This window comes from Neurospora crassa, linkage group I (assembly GCF_000182925.2).
Source record: "Neurospora crassa OR74A linkage group I, whole genome shotgun sequence".
Classification (NCBI taxonomy): Eukaryota; Fungi; Ascomycota; class Sordariomycetes; order Sordariales; family Sordariaceae; genus Neurospora; species Neurospora crassa.
In genome coordinates this window covers 6,993,529-7,014,319 of record NC_026501.1, presented here as the reverse complement: position 1 = coordinate 7,014,319, position 20,791 = coordinate 6,993,529, and the positions used below count along the sequence as shown (strand labels likewise).

Sequence of the window (20,791 nt, the reverse complement as noted above, 5' to 3'; positions counted from 1 at the left end):
CAATCCAGTAGTAAGTATGCTTACTGCACCCCGAATACTGCAAGACCTGGACTAGAGGTACCGAACGTTGTTCTTGACGCGAAACCGAAAAGACCCTGAGGGCCTGGAGCACAACGTCATGCCTGGATTTTGCTTCCATGCCGCCACACATCCAATCATGCAGCCCCCGCAACTTGAGACAACCTTGGAGCTTTAAGTTAGGTACATACAAGATGTGTCTCGTACTTACCTCCCGAGGCTCAAGAGCAAGCCATGAAATGCTCAAATTCCATCTTGCTAGAGAGGGGGGAATCCCGCGGCTATCTTTTCACGACAGATTTGAGACCTCGTCAACCTATTCCTCCTCTCCAACCAGTTTTCGATAACATTTCGACACATCACCACAATGATGTCTTCGCAAGATAAGACATCTCCAAGCGCACAAGTGCAAGAAGAAACCAAGCCAGTAGCGCGTGTCATGCAAACGGCTACTCCCTCCTCACGAACCAACGAGAACAACACCAGCGATGGCCATGAATCCGACGTTCCAGTCCCTCACCTCCACGCGAAGACCTTTTTAGCCGTCTTTGCCGTGTGCCTCATTTACATCGCCCAATTAATCAGTCTTGTGGGCGCCGGAGCTGTGCGTACCTCTTTCCTTCCCTTCCAAATCCAGTCCGAAAAGCCCCACCTTCCTCGTCTTCCATCTTCCTGCGTTCCAGGTTCCCACCTTCCTTTTTCTATTCTTTTTTCTATATTCCTCTTTCCCTCGTTCTCTCCAGTCTGTGCCCAACTCACGAGTCCCCATCTTCTCCGCATCACAACTTCCCAGCTTACGACTTGACTCCTTCCCTCGCAATCCTTACTGACATCTTCGTTTAACCTTTTACAGCAAGGCCAAACCATAGCCTCCCACTTCTCTTCTCCAACCCAATCAATCTGGTTCTCTGCACCCATCACCATCCTCACTGTTGTCCTCGGCCCCATCACCTCTCAAGCGGCCGACTACTGGGGACGTAAATGGTTTCTCGTCATCCCCACCTTCCTCGGCGGCGGGGCAGGGTCACTCATCGTCTCCCGCGCACCCTCCATGCCCATCGCCATCTTGGGATTCGCCATCATCGGTATTGGTTTCGGCTCGCAGCCTTTGCTGCACGTGGTCACCTCGGAAGTATTACCCCGGAGATGGCGGGCGTGGGGCCAGGCGGCCGACATGGCGAGCAACACGTTAGGTGCGGCGGTGGGACTCTATGTAGGCGGTGCGTTGAACAGGACTGGGGATCCGAGAGGGGAGGGGTTTAGGGTGTATTTTTTGCTTAATATGGTTGTCTATGTCGTGGCGGCGGGGTTGTGTTGGTGGGTGTATCATCCGCCCAAGAGACTTTTGCAGAAGAGTTTGAGTACGAGGGAGAAACTGGCAAGATTGGACTGGGGAGGGTACTTCTTCTTGGCGGTCGGGTTGGTGCTCTTTTCCGTGGCGCTGTCTTACTCCAGAAATCCGTTCGAGTGGAGGGATCCGCAGGTTTCGGCTACTTTTGCGGTTGGAATGCTGTTTGTGATGGGGTTGGTGTTGTATGAGACATGGATAAAGAAGGACGGGATGTTCCCTCATAAATTGTTTACGGGTAATCGCAACTTTGCTGTGGCAATGTTTTGCGTCTTCTCAGAGGGTGTGGCGTTCTTTGCGGCTAACACGTACTTTGCTTTCCAGGTCAGCGTGCTGTACGAGTCGGATGCGCTGTTGGTTGGGGTGAGGTACAGTCTGATAATGATCATTGCTGCGGTCTTTGCTTGCTTGACAGGGTGGTATTGTGCAGTTACAAAGCGTGTGAAGTGGGCGACCTTTGCCGCTTTCGGGATGTTTATTGCCTTCTTTATAGGCATGGCGACAACCACGAGACAGACGGATATGCCAACTTGGGGCTATGCGGTTCTTTTGGGGAGCGCTTTGGGCACGACTCTCACTACGCTTGTGACAGTTGCGCAGTTGTCGACACCGCCGGAGCTCATCAGTGTTGCCAGCGGACTGATTATCAGTATTCGGTCGCTTGGCGGAACCGTTGGGTTGGCCGTATACAATGCGCTTTTTCACGATGTGATGAAGAACTTGGGGAATAACGTTGGAAAGGTTGTAGTGCCAAGGGGAATATCACCCGATGATGTGGAGATGTTTGTCACAGCACTTGAAGCCCAAGATCAAAAGAGGTTGGGGACAATATCTGGAGTAACGGCGGATATCATTGAAGCCGGTGCCATTGCTTTGCAAGACACGTTTGTTGTCGCGTTCAGGCACGTTTGGATCGCCGGTGCTTGCTTTGTTGCGCTGGCTGCCGCTGGTAAGGCGAGCAGAACCCCTCGGTTTACTCTCGAGTGTCGTGCTGACACAATGGTTTAGTTTCTCTCCTCTTGTTTGACCCCAAAAAGGAGTTCAACATGCACATTGACGCATCTGTTGAGAAGGAGGAAGATTTGTATTCCGTCTGATATTGCGATCGTTCTGAATCTCTTCATAAGGGTGTTTGCAAGTTGAAAGCTTGATCCATGCTCTCGACACTGAAACAAGGCCGTGATCGAGCAGCTGGTACCTCTATACCAAAAGGAAGGGAACATCATTCCCGCGGGTACATAAACCCCCGGTTACCAAAACTTGATGAAGGGACTGAAGGGGCATAGACGACCACGCACCTAGTGTCCTAGTGAAAAGACAAAAGACTTGATCTTTATGGTTTTTCCTGCACAGACTACAGGGTGGCCCATTTGTGTTTCATTATCTCCCAGTTATCATGATTCACGATCTGTTTGTGCTTTTGTGCATTGTGGACTGGAAAAGGCATGTGTTGGTCGATAGTCGGTAGAGAATTAGAGTCCTTGTAGTGTCGCAACTTCACGGTGGTGAATCGGAAAAAAAAAAAAAGGGGGGGGGGGGGGGGGGGGGGGGGGGGGGGGTGTGTCTCGTTTTCAGCTATCTTCCCAGCCACGATATTCAGGCCAAAATCGACACTGTTGAGAATGCAGACCCCCCAGTCGGGCGTTCCAGAAGCGTCGGCTTTCCAATGGCTTCCCAAGATTCTTGATGGAAAGTCAGGAACGACGACTTAGCTAAACAGAACTGGTACAAGTGGAACTCACCCTGAACCCTAACCCACGTCCACATGTGCGATCCATACCGGCGTACCGGCGATGTGTGGAAAATTGGACGAGAGTGATGGCCGTCAATAGCAACGCCCGCAGTTCGGCTTATCCGACCAAAAGTCTCCCGAAAACGTCATCAAAGCTTCGATTGGCAGGCTGATGACAATTTCTCACATCAGCAGAAGCGGCTGGGGGTAAGGCGTTTTCTAGCTAGCTAGTAGCGATGCTGTGTGAAGCAGATTCCAAGTTGGGGCTCGCCCGAACTTGATGGCAGCATGGCGTATCTAGCGTGCAAGTGAAAGACGTGGTGGTGGTGACGGAGAAAAGGAATCATTGGCTGCAAGTCTCCAGTCATTGACCAGTTTACACAGGGAGGTAATATCGTGTAGTATGTAGGTATCTCTGGTGACTGGTGGCCTCCTGTCAGGCTTCTGACGGGTTCTTTCCATGTTCTCAGGGACGGAAGCTCCGAAACAACGATGGATGGGAACTTTCGCTAATAGTAAACAAACATACAACCAAAGCAGATATCTTCACATGGACCAAAGCCTGAGCTTTGTACGTAGCGATATAGATAAACACCGAAATTGAGACGTATCTTTTGACTGCAACTTTTTGGTGCGGCAATCATGGCACCGGAACTGGTGTCATGTTACTTCGCGGGTCTTGCTTGCCCTTTTGGGTGCTGCGATTGGTGCAGAAAGGCAGACGCGGCTATCGTCTTGTTTGTGAATTGGTGGCATCCGCGCGTTCATTCTTTTATTCTTACAAGAAGCATAGAACAGACCAACTATGAAGCTTGGGGCTGCCAAGCTGGCGCGGAATTTTTGAAGTGGCCACTGGCCCCCAAATCTGGTGAAGATCTTGAGGTTCGAGGGGCGGAGGAGGTCGGAATTGTTGTTGTACTGTTTCTGGTGGTGCGGTATCGCCATGTCTGTGGTACACGAAAAGTGCAAAAAAAAGTGATGCCTAGAGGTAGTTGTATGACATGGCTGGTGGCAAGGGGGGTGTTGTATTAAGCGGGGAGAGGACGTTTGCCCCTGCTCTCTAGCTGGGGCATGGGTTGTCGAGATCAGGTGGTTGTTACTGGGAAGGATCAAAGAACTGAAGGGTTCGCAGACGGGATGAGAACAAGTTCCCGTCGGCATGGATGCCGCTGGATGGGATGGAAGGGAAGCCCGGGTCCTGCCGATTGTTGAAGACTTATTTATACACTTTGTACGATGTTAGGGATTCACAGTGCACATCAAGTGGAAGCTGGAGAGCAATCGTTAAAGTTTACTTCAAGTTACGCGGGCGCCCAACCCCAAATCGAATTCCTGATGCCAAGCCTGTAGTGCACTGCCTGACACAGCCCGCTCCCCGCCTTCCCGTTGGCACTTCCACTTCTACCTAATTTTTAGGTTTGTTCTTGACCCAGTTTTGGTCCATTTTTCTCCGCATTTTCGGGTCAAAAAAACACATCGCGATGATGATCATGTCCACCAGTTCACCACTCTCAACGAGACATCCCTCGACCTCACCAACTCCGACCCCTCCTACACCGGCCCAGCCTCAAACGCCAAAGCCATCATACCATATCTCGATATGCGCAAGGCATGCAATGAGAGCTGTGCATCCAAAGTCCGCCACAGAGACGATGACGACCCAGCCGTCGTCGAAGGGTCTCCCGCCGGTGGATCGCCATCCTTTTTCTCTTTCCGTCAGGCGTCCGCCAACAAGCCGTCTGCCAACTTGTCATTCACATTTCACCGCCAGCACCGACTGGATGCAGCAATGCAGGCTGGGTCACAGCAGAAGTGGACGGACAATACTGTCGTCTTCTGCATTCAAACCTGGGCGAGAACAACATAACTTTCAAGAACCCCTTGCCTTGCTGGGCGGACGGTTCAGTGAGCACGCTGAAGTGTATGCCCGCACTGGGGACACTGCGTCTCTTCGTGTTCCCCTCGTGCTGGAACCCAATCAGAATGGTGCTGCCTGCGGGCCAAGCCTTTCCATGTCAGCTTTTGGCTCATCCTTTGATGAAACCTTCTTCACTTGTCGTTACTCCTTTGGGTAAGGTTGATTTCAGCCCATCAAGGCCACCTCTTTGGTCATGATCCTGGTCCGTCTTGGGTCCCGGGTCCAGTATCAACTGCACTCGTTTTCCAGCCATTGTTCTTACTGGCCCATCCTCTACAAGCATAGGAATCCCGTCAGCTACCATATGATGTAAAAGCTTCGGGATTGCCTCCGTGCAGGTTCTTGAACCTCTCCCTTTTATCTCTTCTCGTCGTCAACCTCTCCCCGTCCAGTCTCAAGATTTCCTCCCGCTCCCATTCCTGATTCCCATCATACCACTGGACTCACCATGGCAAGCAGTGCAGAGGTCATCTCTCAACTCATCGCATACTGGGGCTTCTCGTGCCCAAAGGATGGAAGCTTCTACATCTGTCCTGAAATGAAGCACGAATTTCTCGGTTGCTGCACCGTCGACCCATGCACCGAGGAACGAAACGGTGTCTGCCCGGACGACGAACTCCAAGTTGCATCCTTCTCTTCCGCAAAATACAAACTTCTTCCGGGTCAATCATGCGACGTCTCAATTCAAGAAGCAGTATTCTACACATGCGCAAATGCTGCCCCTCCATTTATGGGTTGTTGCGCTGACAACCCCTGTAACGCTGGTTGTCCCAAGGATAAATTAAGACCGACAGTGTTAAACAAGTTGCCCGGTGAGGAATGGAAACGTGACTACATACTCAACCCTGCTGGCACCGGCATCAGCTATAACAGCACCAAGACCAAACCCGAGTCCCCCAGCAGCAGCAGCAGCAGCAGCAGCAGCAGCAGCAGTAGCAGCAGTACCGAGCCCCAACCCGAGCCCCCCAGCAGCAGCACTGGAGGACTATCCACTGGCGCCATTGCCGGCATCGCTGTCGGGGCTGTTATAGCAGTCCTCATTATTGTTGCTGGGATTCTGTGGAAGTGTGGATGGTTCCCAAGGAAGAAGAAGGAAGGGGATGTGCAGGAAGGGGATGTGCCCGGAGCAGCCATGTCTCAAATGGGCCCCATGACTCCCATGGGCCAGCAAGCATACCTACACCAAGGACATCAAGGATACGGCTACGTCGATGAGAGCGGACGGTCAGTCATGAGCAGCCCAAGCACAGGCTACATGCGAGGTAAGAGCCAAGATTCTACTATCCTCTGTTCTTCCCCGCCATCGCACTAATCAGACCGGCTAATGCTCAGTCTCCCAAAATGCAGACTCATATGTGAGTGGCCTCACTGCTACCGGCAGCCAGTATGGCCCTCTCTCTCCCGCCCTTTCCAAGGCAGGTTTCCAGAGCCAACACACGTCACCGAATCTTGGGCAAGAAGGCTTTGATCAAAAGTACGGCTACAATGCTTTCCCAGGCTATCAGAACAACGGGTTGGGACTAGATACTGTTTCAGAATTACCCGTTACCGACCACCATTTCGGCGCACAGGAACTACCCGCGGGGAATCATCCTGGATTTGAAATGGACGCCAGCACCGTCCAACGCCCACAGGAACAAAATCAGCCACAGCAGCATGTGGGCCACCAGGAGGGCGACCGGCAGGACGTTAACCAGGAGCAAGCTACTTTGCATGGCGATGAGAGGAGGAATTGACCAGAAAGAAATTTTGAAAAAAAGGATGAAAAAGAGGGATGGGCAAACAAGAGGACGGAGAGGGAGCCATTGCCCACAGGAGGAATGATATTATGGAAATTCAAGATACCACGGCGTCACGGCGAACATGAAGGGCATCGGACGTTATATATGCATGCACATTACTCCCCCAAACCGGGGCCTTAATGCAGATGTCTATGTTTGCGATATCTGTGAAACGCCTCTTTATTTTATTTTTTATTTTTTATTTTTTTGGCAATCAGACCGTATATCATTTTTACTTCTCCTGCAGCCTGCTTTCAGTTTCTACCATTTACCGTACTGATAGAGCTTCTTTACTGAGCCTTCAAGGTTCATCCACATCATGGATTGGTATCAGACTTGTATCTACTGTTGAAGAGCAGCCGCAAAGAATACATGGCATCGCCTATTTGAAGACCTTCATGTCCTCTTTCCCCAATACGAGACATTTGGCCAATGACCACTTTGCCCGGTGGTGCCCATGTTCCTGGATGTCCCAGGACAACGCCAGCAAGTAACATCACCAACACTTTGTCTTCACTCGCCTGTGGGTACCTACCTTGATGTAAACCTGGGATGCAAATACAATCTTGAATCGCTACTTGGTACGATGCTATATCAAACTACCACTCTATTCCAAACATATGCATGCAAGACCGTGGCCTCATGCTGGCACCAGCACTTCCACCAACGGCCAAGTGAAGAAGTAGAACAAACTATATACAGATATCGTAGGCCTTTCACTCCCAGCCGAGTGAGCGATCACCGACCAAAAGTGTGAATGCCCCGGTTGAAGTTATTCACAAGAAGATTAAGTTTTCCCTTTCCCCTTCCATCCCCTCCAGTCTGCCAGGTCAAGTCCCACATGCAGTCCATCATCCTCTTCTCAATCCACGCTCCTCACTCCCTCCCCTTTATTCCTCTTCCCTTCTCATAAGGGGGGACACCCTTACAAGCACTGCGAGTAATAGTCATTGCCAACCTTGCAGGTCGACCCGCTAGCGCAGCTCGTGCACCCGCTGTATCCAATGCCACCGCACTGTCCGTACTTGGCCACCGTGCAGCCAGAAGGGCTGGTGGGCTGGCTGCCTGAGGAGGAGGCTGACGAAGTGGTGCTGCTGCTGCTCTTGGTCGTGGCGACGACAGTCGAAGTCTTGAGGGTGGTCGCGACAACGGTCGAAGAAGTCGGGAGGGTAGTAGAAGTGGTCGGCTGGGATGGGGGGGTAGAGCCGGAGCCGGAGCCGGAGCCGGAACCGCTGCCAGAACCGCTGCAGGTGAATACCTCGGGGCCGGGGACGGTGTAGTTGTTGAAGTTGGAGTAGATCTGTTCAGTTTGGGATTAGTAGAGGTACTTGGAGGTAACGAAGTACAGCGGATAGGCGAGGAGGGGGGTTGAATCGGATGATAGTGGCAGGACATAGGGGGGAAGTGGGGGGAGGAAGGTTCCTAGGCAAGAACCCCACCAGAAGGATAAGGTAGGCAGGAGCGACCTGGTGATCTGGGGGAAGAAGAGGAGAGAAAGAACTTACGTTGACGGTGTAGCCGGGATCGGTCTCCTTGAAGGCTCCAGGGATGGAGACAGTGGCGGGGGAGGCGCTACCACCGCCCGTCACGGAAATGTGAGCGCAGGAGAGGTAGAACTGGGGAACACCTGCGGGCCAGGGGCTGTTGTTGAAGGACAATTTCGTTAGCTCATCTGTGTCCATCCTTTCTTGTTCCTCGATCACATCACGGCACGGCACGGCATGGCAATGATTCAACTCACTTGTGGATACCAATCTGCTGAATACGCAAAAGGTAGTCACCCGAGGGAATACACGAAGGGATCGTGAAAGTGTAAGTGTCCGACAAAGTCCATTCACCACCGGGGAAGGTAGCGCCCCAGTCCTTGATCTTGAACCAACCGCCCGAGCCATCATAGTCGGAAAGGGACCCGTCGGCCTTGGAGAGGTAGACGGAAGTGGGACCCTGGTGGTAGACGGCCGTGTCGGTCTTGAAGGTGACCTGGGAGCCGGCAGCAACGGAGAGGGTTTCGACGCCCTCAGCGCTGGCGCCGACGTTGCACACAAGGTCTTTGGAAGTCAAGTCGGTCACGGGCGAGTTGTAGTTGGTGTGCTTGCGGATGTACTTCCAAACCGGGTTGACCGAGGTCCCGGCGCCGACTTGCTGGAAGATGTAGTGGGCCGAGGCCTCGCTGGCGGCGAGAGAAAGGGCGGCAGCAACTGAAAGCTTCATGATGGGCTATTGGTGTAAAGTGGATGTCGGGTAGAGAGAAGGGTTTGTTGAAGCTGTGATTTGACCGTGCTAGCAGGAAGATCCGAAGTCTGGTGTCTTGGGGCTGAAGGCTTGAGGGATGGTGAGGTAAAGGGAACAAGAGCTGGCAGAGTGCGTCCCGGGTAGATATATACCACTTGACCCAAAGACCATGATCCGTCCTTGAACACACCATCTACCTACTATCCTAACCCGAACACATCGATCCCAAACCTGATAATCTGTGATATTGGAGGATGGGAAGCCCCCACCTCGACGGCGACACCATTCCAGAATTTGGCGCCAACGTTGCATGGCGCGACAAACCGCGGCCCGGTAACCGGAGTCACGGTGTCTGCAAGCCGTACTTGGACCTCGGCGAGCAAAGACTTGGTGTTCTTGTCAAATCCAGTCATGTTCAGTGGAAGTGGTTCCGATTCCCGTTACGGACATCGAGCTCCGCCATTCCCAAAGCGGTTCTAAGTCGTGGTTATGCGGACCAATGGGCATTCAGGGGGGTAATTAAGGGCCATGCGAACAGCTTCCATGCACTCCACAACCCGATAACAAGCTCGAAGAGCTTAGAGCGTGCTTGAGTTTAGCGCCGAATTGTTTTGGTGATCAGTGTCACCTTCTTGGCATCTATCATAGGTTTCGGAACGTGGCCCTCCTCGTCTACCTCTACACTATCTACACTAGGGCCTGGGCGGTGATCGGAACTACGGGACCGCAGTTAGGTCGAAAACTCCACATGTTTCATCAACATCCCTCCCCGGCGGCACAATGTTTCATGAAGGCGACCAATAGGTGTCCATGCTTGCCGTCAAACGGCCTTTCACTGTGCTGCATCCACAACCTGGGCGATGGTCGGTACATGGTGGTTTGCAATCTAAATCTTGTCAAGCGATGGCCCTGTCCATACTGAGGAAGCATTCTTTGGGAATTGCGACGGATGAGCCGCTTATGCGTGGGCAAGAATGCGTAAAGGGGTGGAGGGAGAATAGTCCAATCCGTTGATATTAGTTCCCTTTTATTGAAGGTCATTGTTTAGGTACTAGCATAATTTTTAGTCAGGAATGCAGAAAATCTCTAGTCGTTCGTCTCCAGAATACCTCTCGCGGGCTTCCACTCAAAGTGGTGTTTACCCGTCACCGGCTTACCCGGCTCAGCAGTTTTTAGGTCAAACATGTGAGCCCCGAAGTAGTCCAACTCGGCCTCTTGGAATTGGGTGGGTAGCTCAGTCGAACCTGAGTACTTGTAGTATTCGAGACTGGTACCCAGCGCTCCAGCATGTAGATCAAACTCGATAGCCTTCAGTACAACCCTCTTGAGCGACGGGTACGTCTTTGCCAGCTCGCCAGCAATCGTTTGGTGTCCTAGGAGATCATCGTTGTCATGCTCCCTCGAGCGATACACAGTCTCGAGCAAATCGGCAACTCCGTCGCTTTGAATGATGCATCCATTGCGCCAGAGCTGCAGTACATCAGCAAAGTCGAGCTTCCAGTCGTTTTCCTCGTTTGCCTTGGATAGGACGTGCAGGCCCTGGATGAAGCACATGAGGAAGGAGGCGTAGACAGCGTTGTACAAGTCTTCCAGGAACTTGGCCTTATCGACACCCTCGATTTGAGCGGGCTTCACCCCCTTTCCGTCCAGCGCCTTGTTGACTGTCTCTCTCCTCGCTGCATCTGCCGAAGCTACCCTGAAAAGATGCGAGACGGCAATGGTAGGATCTGGCACATGGAGTCTGGTACCCTCCTGGACCGACCACGTTCCCGTACCCTCGGAGTTGTCTACATCCTGAACGACCTTGTCACGCACGTTGGCCAGCACATAGTTGCCCTTCTCATCCTTGGTCCGACAGATATCGGCACCAATGTCAATCAAGAAGTTGTCCCTCAATGGCCTTTGCTTGTCACCGTTCCACTTCTCAAAGATGGTGCCGATCTCTTCGTAGTCCATGCCCAAGCCGATGTTCATGATGGCCCAGGCTTCACAGAGGGCAGTCATCATTCCGTGCTCAATGCCGTTGTGGATCATCTTGACGTAGTGCCCGCATCCGCCCGGTCCAAGCTTGGCCACGCATGGCCGTCCCCTGTTGTCTTTGGCCGCGATTTTCTGGAGGAAGGGGAAAACTTTGTCGAGGGCCTCCTTGCTGCCACCCGGGGAGATGGAAGGACCATGGCGAGCAGACTGGTAGCCCCCAGAGACGCCCATTCCAATGTAATGGATTCCCTTTGGCTCAAGGCGGGCCTGTCGTCTCTCGGTCGCCTTCCAGTGCTCGTTGGAGGCGTCCATGATGATGTCGCCTGGCTTGAGGTAGGGTTCGAGGGCATCGATGCTGTCGTCGGCGGGGCCGCCATGGGGGATGCTGAACATGAAAACCTTGGGTTTATCACCGTCCTCTAGAGCCTCGCACAAAGACTTGTGATCGTCGTGGTAGGTGATCTTGTCTTCGTGCTTGCTTTCTTTGGCGTGCGATTGGAGGGCTTCGATGTTCTTTTTGGAAGGGTCGTAGTAGTGCGTGTGGATGCCGTACTCGGCGAACAGAAGAGACATCATGCCGCCCATGCTGCCGGTTCCAATCATTCCAATCTGAAAACGCCATGATGATCAGCTAAGCCGCATCTGTCGAGTGTCTCGGGAGCATCCGTACTTTTTCATTCCCACACTCAATCGCCTGTGCAGTCTTGGCAAGAGGTGTGTGTGCGCGCACACACACACACACCGCATTTGACAAATCTGGCCATTTGACATCGCTTTACACGACTCAACTCAATCGTTTAATATTGAAATCTGGCCAAAACTAATACAAAAAGTCGATATTTTGATGCTCTACGTCGTATAGTTGTCTATTTTAATATTTACATTGTCTTTTAAACTATTATTAATATAGTATACTACCCTAATACCCGCCAGAAGGTATTGATAACGATAATACTAGTAAATAACGAGTATCTTAATAACATTATTAAAATTATTAGTATAAGTATAAGGAGTGTATAAAAATATAAGTATATTCTATTAGATATTAGTAAGGTATTTTTACTATTGTAAACTTCCTAGAATATTAAAAAGTTTCCTATATAGGCGTTTAAGGTATAGCGTATATTATATTACTCCCTATATTTTATTAATTATAATTAATATTATAAAGGAAATTATAAACTTCCTTATATTAAAACCCAATTTATACTTCGACGAGATTTGTATTTTTTTGGCTAACGAGTATAACGTATACATTTCAATTAAAATTGTATAACGGTACCTTCGATAGGAGAAGTAGAAGAAGAAGCGACTTTATATAAAAGTATTATAATAATCCTCTATATTAGTAGTTAAGTAGATATTAAAGATCTCTTTATTTATTATAGAGATATTCGTATTCTATAACAAGTTTGGTATAAACTAAAGGGATAGCGTTCGTTGTATTAATTGGGTACTCCGTAGTGCTATTACAATAGTATTAAATAAATTCGTATACAGTACGCAGTATTACTTCCTCTTAATTATTATAGTAAATAGGTTATTCAATATATTAGTATTTAAAAGTATAATAAATTTAGTTAGGGTTTGGAATTAGATAGTAAAATACTTACTCCCTAAAATAAATTTATTTCCCGGTTGCAATAGTATTTTAGTAATAGATAATATTAATTAGTACCCTTATACTAAACTCTAGTACGTATATAATTAGAAGGGGGTTCTATTATAGTATTTACTATTGTATTCTTTTAAGTTTAATTTTATTAAAGTATATTTTAGTAACTTTAAACAGTAATTTAAAAGGGTATATTGTAATAAGGGCGGTAATAAAATATTAAATAATAATTTTATTGCGTTTCTTAAGCAATTAGCGTAGGATGTAGGGTATAGAGTATAATAGATCCGTAGCTATTTTAAAAATATAAAGCTAGTAATAGATCGATTTAATAATATTAATAAAGAGTATGGCGAGTTGTATATTAATAAATTAGTCGAATATAGAAAAATAGGTATTATATTTGGGCGGCAGTAGAGAGTATGGAAGGGAGAGATGGATTTATATATATTAAATTGAATTATATACTAAAAATACTAAAAATATTAAAAATACTAGAAATATTAGAAGTATTAGAAGTATTAGAAATTGTATTTATTTATATAATAATACTAAAATACTAGAAACCCCCCTCTTTCGCTATAAATCGACTTATAATATTATTATTATTCGCTAGGACCGTTAGTAGTAGTACCTACTATAGAAGTAAGAGTTCTAGTAACGCTATATTTAAGTATAGTATTAAATTGTAGGTTTGAAGTATATATTAATTAATTAAATTATAGTAATAGGGGTTAAAGGGTATATTTACTATAGTTTAACTATATTATTAATGCTATATATTTAGTTTTAAGGAAATTTTTAATACTATCCCTAAATATTATATAGAAGTTATAATTGAACCCTAACCTTATAAACTACTCTACCGGTTACTTTTTAAGTATAAGTATATTGGGCAGCGCCTTTTTATTCTAGAGCTTATTCCTTAAAGTAATTAGAATTCTATATACTAGTATTACTTTAATTAATAATTTAATATAGTAACATTTGTAGAATGCCTTAAAGAATTTAATAATAATCTCTTTAGCCGGCCGATTAGGCGGGGTAGGGGGTGGCGGTAATAAACGAAGATTGAGAATTAAGGGTATGGGCGGATGTAGTATAGATAATTCTCCGGCTTTTATTAGGGAGTTTCTAGTCTCTTCGCTTTCGTCCTCTTCGCCTATTACCAATAGTAGTACAATTAATAGTAGTACTGGTAGCTAAATAGATATTATAGTCGCTATAGAGATAGGAGGAGGGTTAGTATTAGTACGCTTAGTAGTGAGAGTTTCGCAGTCGGTCGGGTACTTATAGAATACGGTAGTAAAATATTCTAATAGTATATACAAATCGATAGTTATTGCTTTACCCGGTAGGGGGAAAGCGCCCGCTATATTATAATTATAGTTACTAGCGATTATTGAATTAGTAATAGAACCGCCGGTAGTATAAGGTAGTTGGATTTAGGGATATTGAAAGTAGGGAGGGAAGTGTTAGTATAGTAGTAGGTATAGTAAGTATAGGGGAGGAGGGTATAGTTAGTATAGACTTTTAAAATCGTCCTTCCTTAGTATAGTTTGTAATAAATTGTTTATAGTTTTTGTGTTGGTATTACTATTATTATTATTAATATTATTAATAATATTAATATTAATTAGTAGATTATTATTTCCTCCCTTATATTTATTACTACTATTGTTAGTACTAGAGGCGGTTATTGCCTTATTACTTAATATATTTCGTATTAATTCAAATAGTAGGTTAATTACTATAGCCTTCCCTAGCGATATAGCGCGTGCCTACTTGCTTATATTTTTAACATTGAAGTTATAATAAGTTATATTCCTATTTATAATATAGTATATTTAGTATTTAATAGCTTTATTATAATTTTTATATTTATAATTAAAATTATACGCTTATACCTATGCTAGCTTTTAATATACAGTATTGTATAGCTTTACCCTTATACGTTCCTTTTACTACCGGTCCTCCTCTAGATTCTTTTTAACTTTTACTAATATAATATTTATTGTAACGCATTTAAACTTCTTAGTATTAATTAGAGTTTGTAACCCTCGTAATAATAGTATATTGACCGTTTATAGAGTTAGGGTAATGAAAGGATTGATTAAATTACGAGAGGGGGTAGGAGTAGAGGGTATATTGTTATAGGAGGATGGGGTAGCGGGGATTTTATTAGTAGGCGGGTTAGTTAATTGAAATTTAAATAATATAGTAAAATAGTAGTACTAGCTAGTGTAGTGGAGGTACGACTTTATAACGGTCTTATACTTAATATTATTATACTTATTATAAAAGTCCTTCCTAGGAATAGTTTTATTATATATAATAACCCGGGCGCGGCGGTTATTATAAGTAGCGGCGATATATATAATATTATATAAAGAGATTAATTGCTTTGTCCCTACGGTTATATTATTATTAATAATATTTTTTATATAACTTTATTATATATATAAGATTTTGCTAAGTAGTATCGTCCTAAATTGCTATTTATAGAATTTACTATCGTTTTACTCAACTTCAACCTCTTTAAATAAATTATATTCTTTAATAGTAGGTAGTTTAGTATAGTTAGTAGTAATATATAAATTAATTATATTAAATTAGACTTGTATTAAGTTGGGGTATTTAGAACGCGGCGGTAGCGGTACTATAGCGATTAGCTTGCGGGCAGCGCAGGGTTGGGCTAGTAGTATTGAAGTAGTTAGTTTAGTTAGGGAGGCTACTTCATTATTATTATTACCCGATAGATAAAACGAGGTATTAAGAGTCTACTTCTTAGGGGTAAGGCGGATAGGGAGTTGTTATTCGATTTTATTATTATTACTAGAGTCTTTTTTATTATTAGAAATTTTAATAGGTATTACGGGCTTAGGGGGGAATAACGGCGGTTTTAGGACTAGGATTGGAATTAGTTCTAGCTCTAACTTTAGTACAATAGCCTTCCCCTTTTTAACGGTAGTCTTTTTAATAGCGGTCTTCTTAACGGTAGTTTTAATAGGAGTAGCCTTCTTTTTGGGTAGAGTAATTTTAGGGATAATTTTAATAAACTATTCGGCTTTACAGCTCTTCTTTTTAGGGTAGGAGGAGGTGCATTATAGAATTATTAGGCTAGGATCTTCCTAGTCTTAATCTTCGTTGAAGTGGATTATTAGTACGCTATTTCAAGTATAAAATTGCTTTATACCGGCGGGTTTTGAATTGAGGATTGTTTTGGGAGGTATTGTTGCGATGGATTTGATTGATTATTGGTGTTGTAATTACTTTGCACGTTGAAATAGCTTTAAATTAATATAGAAATTATTGTAAAATAATGAATTTTGACGAAGTTGTGTAATATAGAAGTGCGGTGTGTGTGTGTGTGTGTGCACGCACACACACCTCTTGCCAAGACTGCACAGGCGATTGAGTGTGGGAACAACGTCCATTTTGGGCCAATGTTGCCGGGGTTAGGGTCTCGCGTGGAGTCTTCTGTACTGCAGTGTTCTTCAGGGATGATTGGTGCTGTCGCAAATGCCTTGAACAAAACCTGGAATCGTATCGGTAAAGTTGTTGGATGAAAGGCTATATAGCTCTTGTCAAATCTTTTAATGTCATAAATGTAAACGCTCTTCGTTTCAAGTGAGAACCCTCCATTTTGTAGTTGCGTCTCTGTCGGGAGAAGCGGTTGTTGTCGGTGTTGTGGGGCATTAACAACCTGATATAATGTGGGACGAACCGCCTGGGGGTGACAATCGTTGACATCATCGACAGCCAGCAAGGTGCCCACCGAGCCGTCAAAACAACACAAACAACACCTCAGAAACCAACCCCAACAATAAATCACATAAATTCCTACCATACTTTGATCATCAATCTCTGCGTCATTTTCGATCCCAAAGTGTCCATACAGCAAGCACAATGCCGTTCGCTCTCGCCTCCTGCTCCATCGGCCTTCCCAAACACACGCTCCACCAAAAGATCGAAGCCATCCGTCACGCCGGCTTCGACGGCATCGAGCTCTCCTTCCCCGATCTCCAGTCATACGCCAACCTGCACTTCGGGCGCGACATTGCCGAAGACGACTACGACACCCTCTGCGAAGCCGGGCAAGCAGTTCGAACCCTCGTCGAGCGCCACAACCTCAACATCTTCGTCCTACAGCCCTTCTCCAACTTCGAAGGATGGCCCGAGGGCAGCAAGAAGCGTGAGGACGCCTTTGCGCGTGCAAGAGGATGGATAAGAATTATGGAAGCAGTGGGGACGGACATGCTCCAGGTTGGCTCGTCCGATTCTGAGGGCATCGCCACCGATCCCGAGCGGGTGGCAGCCGATCTTCGAGAGTTGGCGGACATGCTGGTCGAGAAGGGGTTCAAGCTGGCGTACGAGAACTGGTGCTGGTCCACGCACGCCCCCAAATGGTCGGATGTTTGGAACATCGTGCAAAAGGTCGACAGGCCCAACGTCGGACTGTGCCTTGATACGTTCCAGTCCGCTGGAGGGGAGTGGGGAGATCCTACAACTGAGTCTGGCAGGATCGAGACGCCGGCTATCACCGAGATGGAGCTGTCTGTTAGATATAGAGCCAGCTTGAAGGAGTTGGCGGAAACAGTGCCGGCCGACAAGATCTTCTTCTTCCAGATCAGCGATGCGTACAAGGTCCAGCCACCGTTGGATGACAAGCCCGATCCGGAGTCGGGGCTGCGGCCGAGAGGACGTTGGAGTCACGACTATCGTCCGCTTCCCTACGACGGTGGTTACCTCCCCATTGAGCAGTTTGCCAAAGCAGTGCTGGACACGGGCTTCAAGGGATGGTTCAGCGTGGAAGTGTTTGACGGGAAGTTTGAGGAGAAATTTGGCCAGGACTTGAACAAGTATGCTCAGAAGGCGATGGATTCCTGCAAGGAGTTACTCTCAAAAGCGAAGGAAAAGGAGACCCAGTGAATGTCATGAAGACAACTACGGCACTTCTTACCTTACAGGACACCCCACGATTAGACACAGCGAATCTTGTTAGCCATTATTCTCTCTCTTTCACTACTTCTTCCTTATCTCGTTCTTTACTTCTGTTTCCTTGGCTATCTGGGTGATGCGGCGTTTTTAAAATATCTAAGAACAATCAGGGCGCACAAGCGTGTTGACTTCGACGATAAGCCGATTGTCAATAGTACGCTAACCCATTCTTCCTTCTTGGGAGATCCGATATTCTCATGAGGTGAAGCTGCTTCACTGCGCTCAGTCTTTTCCTGAACCTCTTTCTTAGGAGCCTCAGTGCTGGCAGCGGACTCCTACTTCATCGTCTCCTCCTCCTTGCCACCATCGTCCTCCTCCTTCTCCGTCGTCAAATCACTCTCATGAAGAGAGATTTTGCCGTCATCCTCGCCAAACGCATGACTAGCCTCCTCCTCCATCCACGACCCCAACGCGCCACTCCAGGGCAATTCATCATCCAACTTCTTCCCCGGGACATTCTCTTCTGAGAACTCCTTCAAGTATATATCCTCACCTGTCCACTTCAACTGCTCCATGAAATCCCCAAGTTCCTGCGTACACTCAGGGTTATTCTTCTTCTTCTGCTCTCCATGCGCCCGCACGCGTTCCTCAAACTCGCACCGTTCCAGGCACCACTCCATTGTGGCCACCTTCTCCTTGAAGGAACGGAAGTGCGTGACCACTATCTCCATCATAAAGTGTTTGTCAACCATGAAATCCAGTTTCATGCGTGAAAAGTACTTGATGGTGGTGCGCATGTCGTGAGCTTCCTTCGCTAGCTCTTTGGCACGGTCAAACAGCCGCTTCATCTCCAAACTGTGACTCTTGCCGTTCTCCTTGTAAGACTCCATCCACCGCTTACATCCCTCTTGGAGGTTCGACAGCTGGTTTGTCGAAAGCTTCTCGATATCCAGGGGCTGGCCATGGTTGATAGGCCGGGAGCCCTCCTTGGCCAGGCGCTCTCGGAGTTCGATGAAGCGCAGGTACGGAGATACGTTACCCCAGCGGGGCCAGAGCTTGGCGGCTTCCTGGGAAACGTAATGAGGGTTGGCCACTATAAAGTCAAAAATGGTCAGGCACAACTGAAGGGACTTCTGTGAAGCGCTTGCCTTGATTCGATCTCAGGTCGGACTTACTTTGCGCCTCCCAGACGCCGATGCGGCTGGCTTCAAGCAATAGCTCAGCTTGCTGGTAAATGGGGTAGTTGCTACTGCCAGCAATGATCTCCTTGTACACGTCCTCCACAATCTTTCCTGGTCCCTCGTAGATGCCCTTCTCCCTCAGGACCTCCTCAGTTTTCTCTTGCGTTCTCTTGAGCTTGATCTTGGCGATGTCACGCAAGTGCTTGCGAATCTCCTGGCTCGAGGTAGTCACGCACACGAAAACGCCATCCTTCTTGACCTCCATCTTGGTCTGTGTCTCCTCTTCGTCACGAAGAAGGGAAGTTTTTGTCCTGAAGTTGAGCTTGAGCTACAGGCGCGCCCGATGAGAGCGCTTTTGTGAAGGGACTGTTAGGAACATAACTTCATGAACAGAAGGTGTGTTGGTTGTCAACTTCTTCGTACCTTGAAATCTTCGATGGCGCTCCTTCTGAAGCTGAGTCTAGCTGGGCCCAATGAGAGCAGCTTTGGGAAGTGAGTGTTGTGAACTTCGTGAACGGAAGGTGTGTTGGATGTTGACGTCTTCATACCTTGAAATCTTCGATGACGCCGCGCCCCGAAATCCGGGCCCTTGATGGGGGGTGTATGAACCAAACGCGCGGTCGCAAATCGTTTCAGCTTTATCTGGTGACCTTGGAGGAAGGTCGTACTGAAAGGGAGAACTGTAACAAAGTCGCGGGCTGTTTTGATGATCAAGAAGCGAGGATCAAGAAAAGGCGACCATGGGGTGAGAGGTGTTGCTTCTTGGCGGGTGAAGGAGGGGAAGGAAGTGAGGGAAGATAATTCTTGCTTGTGGTGGAGGTTTCTGGGTCAACCCAGAGCTGTGGCTGGGGTAGGGCTTTCCGCCAGCTGTAAAGCAATGACGAAGGGAGTGACAGCAGAAGGAGGGCAATCGGATGAATGGGGGTTGACAAGTGCTCGTTCTTAAGGACTCTCTACCCGTATACAGCGTATTACGGCTGGCGATACGCCGCTGCCTGGGTGCCTGTGTTATCAAGTACCAACCTGTTTTAACCTTCTCATACCTCTAGGTACCTCTACCCATTGGCTACATCATCACATTTGACACTTTCTGGACATCCTCGTCATGGACATTGTCTTCAGGAATATGTCAACTTCCACTCATCAAGGACGCAGGTATCATGCCACCTGACGAACTTTTACTGTCTTGAAGACAAAATCAAATTGTCGCAACTCATCTCAGGTTCACGCTTGCATCTTTTCCCCTTATGGGTGGGTGGCTCCATCTGCAACGAAGGTCTGAGGCAGTACCAGATGACCAGACCGAACGACAAATAGTGAGTACCTGCTACATGTTATCCCTCAGCTTCGCAAAGGAAAGAACCCTTGTTGTCTGGTGCCTGCGTTAGAAGTAACTGAATTTCTGCAACTACAAAGAAGCAATTCCCGCCGCTCTTCTTCACACGCACCCTCCGTTCCTTCTTTTCTTCATCTCCTTCCATTCAGTACCTCTCGTGAAGCAGCGACAATGGAACTTGACTCTAGAAGTTGAGAGTCGACAGGCATTATCTAACACTTGAACCTTCAAGCGATTTGCACACCCAAAATTGCTCGAACGGTCAAGAAGAGGTGAAAGTCGCACGGAGAAGTGCCTGCCGCCAAAAATGCCTGACGCCAGGGGCAAGAAAACGCTCTTTCTCTTCGTCTTCTTGTACTACCCAGTAATGTACTACTTATCTGGCATCAAAGAGCCCCTAGCATGCAAGGCGAGTGACGTCTCGCGAACCTTCACTGTACTTCTCATGTGACGCTTGTTCATTCTGGGAACCTGTGACTTTCCACCACTGTGTTTTCATTAGCTTGTTCTTCCACCTAGCGGTTTTCTTCTAGTTTTGACGATGCGCAGGATGTTCTACAGTGTATGGGTCATCCCTTTGTATCAGTAATTCCTCCAATTTCTACGATTAGCCGACAAATCCCATAACTCGACCAGTCCTGCAGAACAACTACTTTTATAGCTTCAATAAGGTAGGGTATTTGACACTTACAATCGCCCAGCTGAGTAA

The 20,791-nt window shown here is 47.3% G+C and overlaps 6 protein-coding genes across 6 annotated transcripts; 3 read left to right on the top strand and 3 right to left on the bottom strand.

The window, feature by feature from the left end:
- Positions 1-385: 385 nt before the first annotated feature.
- NCU00834 (hypothetical protein) lies at positions 386-2,492 on the top strand (the record flags this gene model as incomplete). The annotated part of the gene is made up of 2 exons (XM_959284.2): positions 386-622; positions 872-2,492. 2 exons carry the CDS (start codon positions 386-388, stop codon positions 2,372-2,374), a joined length of 1,740 nt encoding a protein of 579 aa, XP_964377.2. The 3' UTR covers positions 2,375-2,492.
- A 2,156-nt stretch (positions 2,493-4,648) lies between these two features.
- NCU00835 (hypothetical protein) lies at positions 4,649-7,021 on the top strand. Its single transcript, XM_958608.2, has 2 exons — positions 4,649-6,278; positions 6,364-7,021. The coding sequence occupies exons 1-2, from the start codon at positions 5,465-5,467 to the stop codon at positions 6,750-6,752; spliced, it is 1,203 nt and encodes a 400-aa protein (XP_963701.1). The 5' UTR covers positions 4,649-5,464; the 3' UTR covers positions 6,753-7,021.
- Positions 7,022-7,429: 408 nt separating this feature from the next.
- On the bottom strand, positions 7,430-9,124 carry gh61-7 (glycosylhydrolase family 61-7). The gene is made up of 4 exons (XM_958609.2): positions 8,539-9,124; positions 8,303-8,438; positions 7,639-8,097; positions 7,430-7,602 (listed from the first exon to the last, which is right to left on the bottom strand). The coding sequence occupies exons 1-3, from the start codon at positions 9,006-9,008 to the stop codon at positions 7,723-7,725; spliced, it is 981 nt and encodes a 326-aa protein (XP_963702.1). The 5' UTR covers positions 9,009-9,124; the 3' UTR covers positions 7,430-7,602; positions 7,639-7,722.
- An 894-nt stretch (positions 9,125-10,018) lies between these two features.
- Positions 10,019-11,618, bottom strand: NCU00837 (6-phosphogluconate dehydrogenase). The gene has a single exon (XM_958610.2). The coding sequence runs from the start codon at positions 11,610-11,612 to the stop codon at positions 10,116-10,118; it is 1,497 nt and encodes a 498-aa protein (XP_963703.2). The 5' UTR covers positions 11,613-11,618; the 3' UTR covers positions 10,019-10,115.
- A 4,750-nt stretch (positions 11,619-16,368) lies between these two features.
- NCU00838 (3-dehydroshikimate dehydratase) lies at positions 16,369-18,137 on the top strand. Its single transcript, XM_958865.2, has one exon. It carries the CDS (start codon positions 16,534-16,536, stop codon positions 17,554-17,556), a length of 1,023 nt encoding a protein of 340 aa, XP_963958.1. The 5' UTR covers positions 16,369-16,533; the 3' UTR covers positions 17,557-18,137.
- Positions 17,901-19,011, bottom strand: NCU00839 (hypothetical protein; the record flags this gene model as incomplete). The annotated part of the gene is made up of 2 exons (XM_958866.1): positions 17,901-18,658; positions 18,741-19,011. 2 exons carry the CDS (start codon positions 19,009-19,011, stop codon positions 17,901-17,903), a joined length of 1,029 nt encoding a protein of 342 aa, XP_963959.1.
- Positions 19,012-20,791: the final 1,780 nt, after the last annotated feature.

Bases quoted from the DNA above. Each gene is read 5' to 3' on its own strand.
- NCU00835 (XM_958608.2), top strand. From the start codon at position 5,465: ATGGCAAGCAGTGCAGAGGTCATCTCTCAACTCATCGCATACTGGGGC. The intron at 6,279-6,363 runs GTAAGAGCCAAG...CCCAAAATGCAG, and splicing joins AAGCACAGGCTACATGCGAG to ACTCATATGTGAGTGGCCTC.
- gh61-7 (XM_958609.2), bottom strand. From the start codon at position 9,008: ATGAAGCTTTCAGTTGCTGCCGCCCTTTCTCTCGCCGCCAGCGAGGCC. The intron at 8,439-8,538 runs GTGAGTTGAATC...CTTCAACAACAG, and splicing joins CAGCAGATTGGTATCCACAA to CCCCTGGCCCGCAGGTGTTC. The intron at 8,098-8,302 runs GTAAGTTCTTTC...CAAACTGAACAG, and splicing joins ATCCCGGCTACACCGTCAAC to ATCTACTCCAACTTCAACAA.
- NCU00837 (XM_958610.2), bottom strand. From the start codon at position 11,612: ATGATTGGAACCGGCAGCATGGGCGGCATGATGTCTCTTCTGTTCGCC.
- NCU00838 (XM_958865.2), top strand. From the start codon at position 16,534: ATGCCGTTCGCTCTCGCCTCCTGCTCCATCGGCCTTCCCAAACACACG.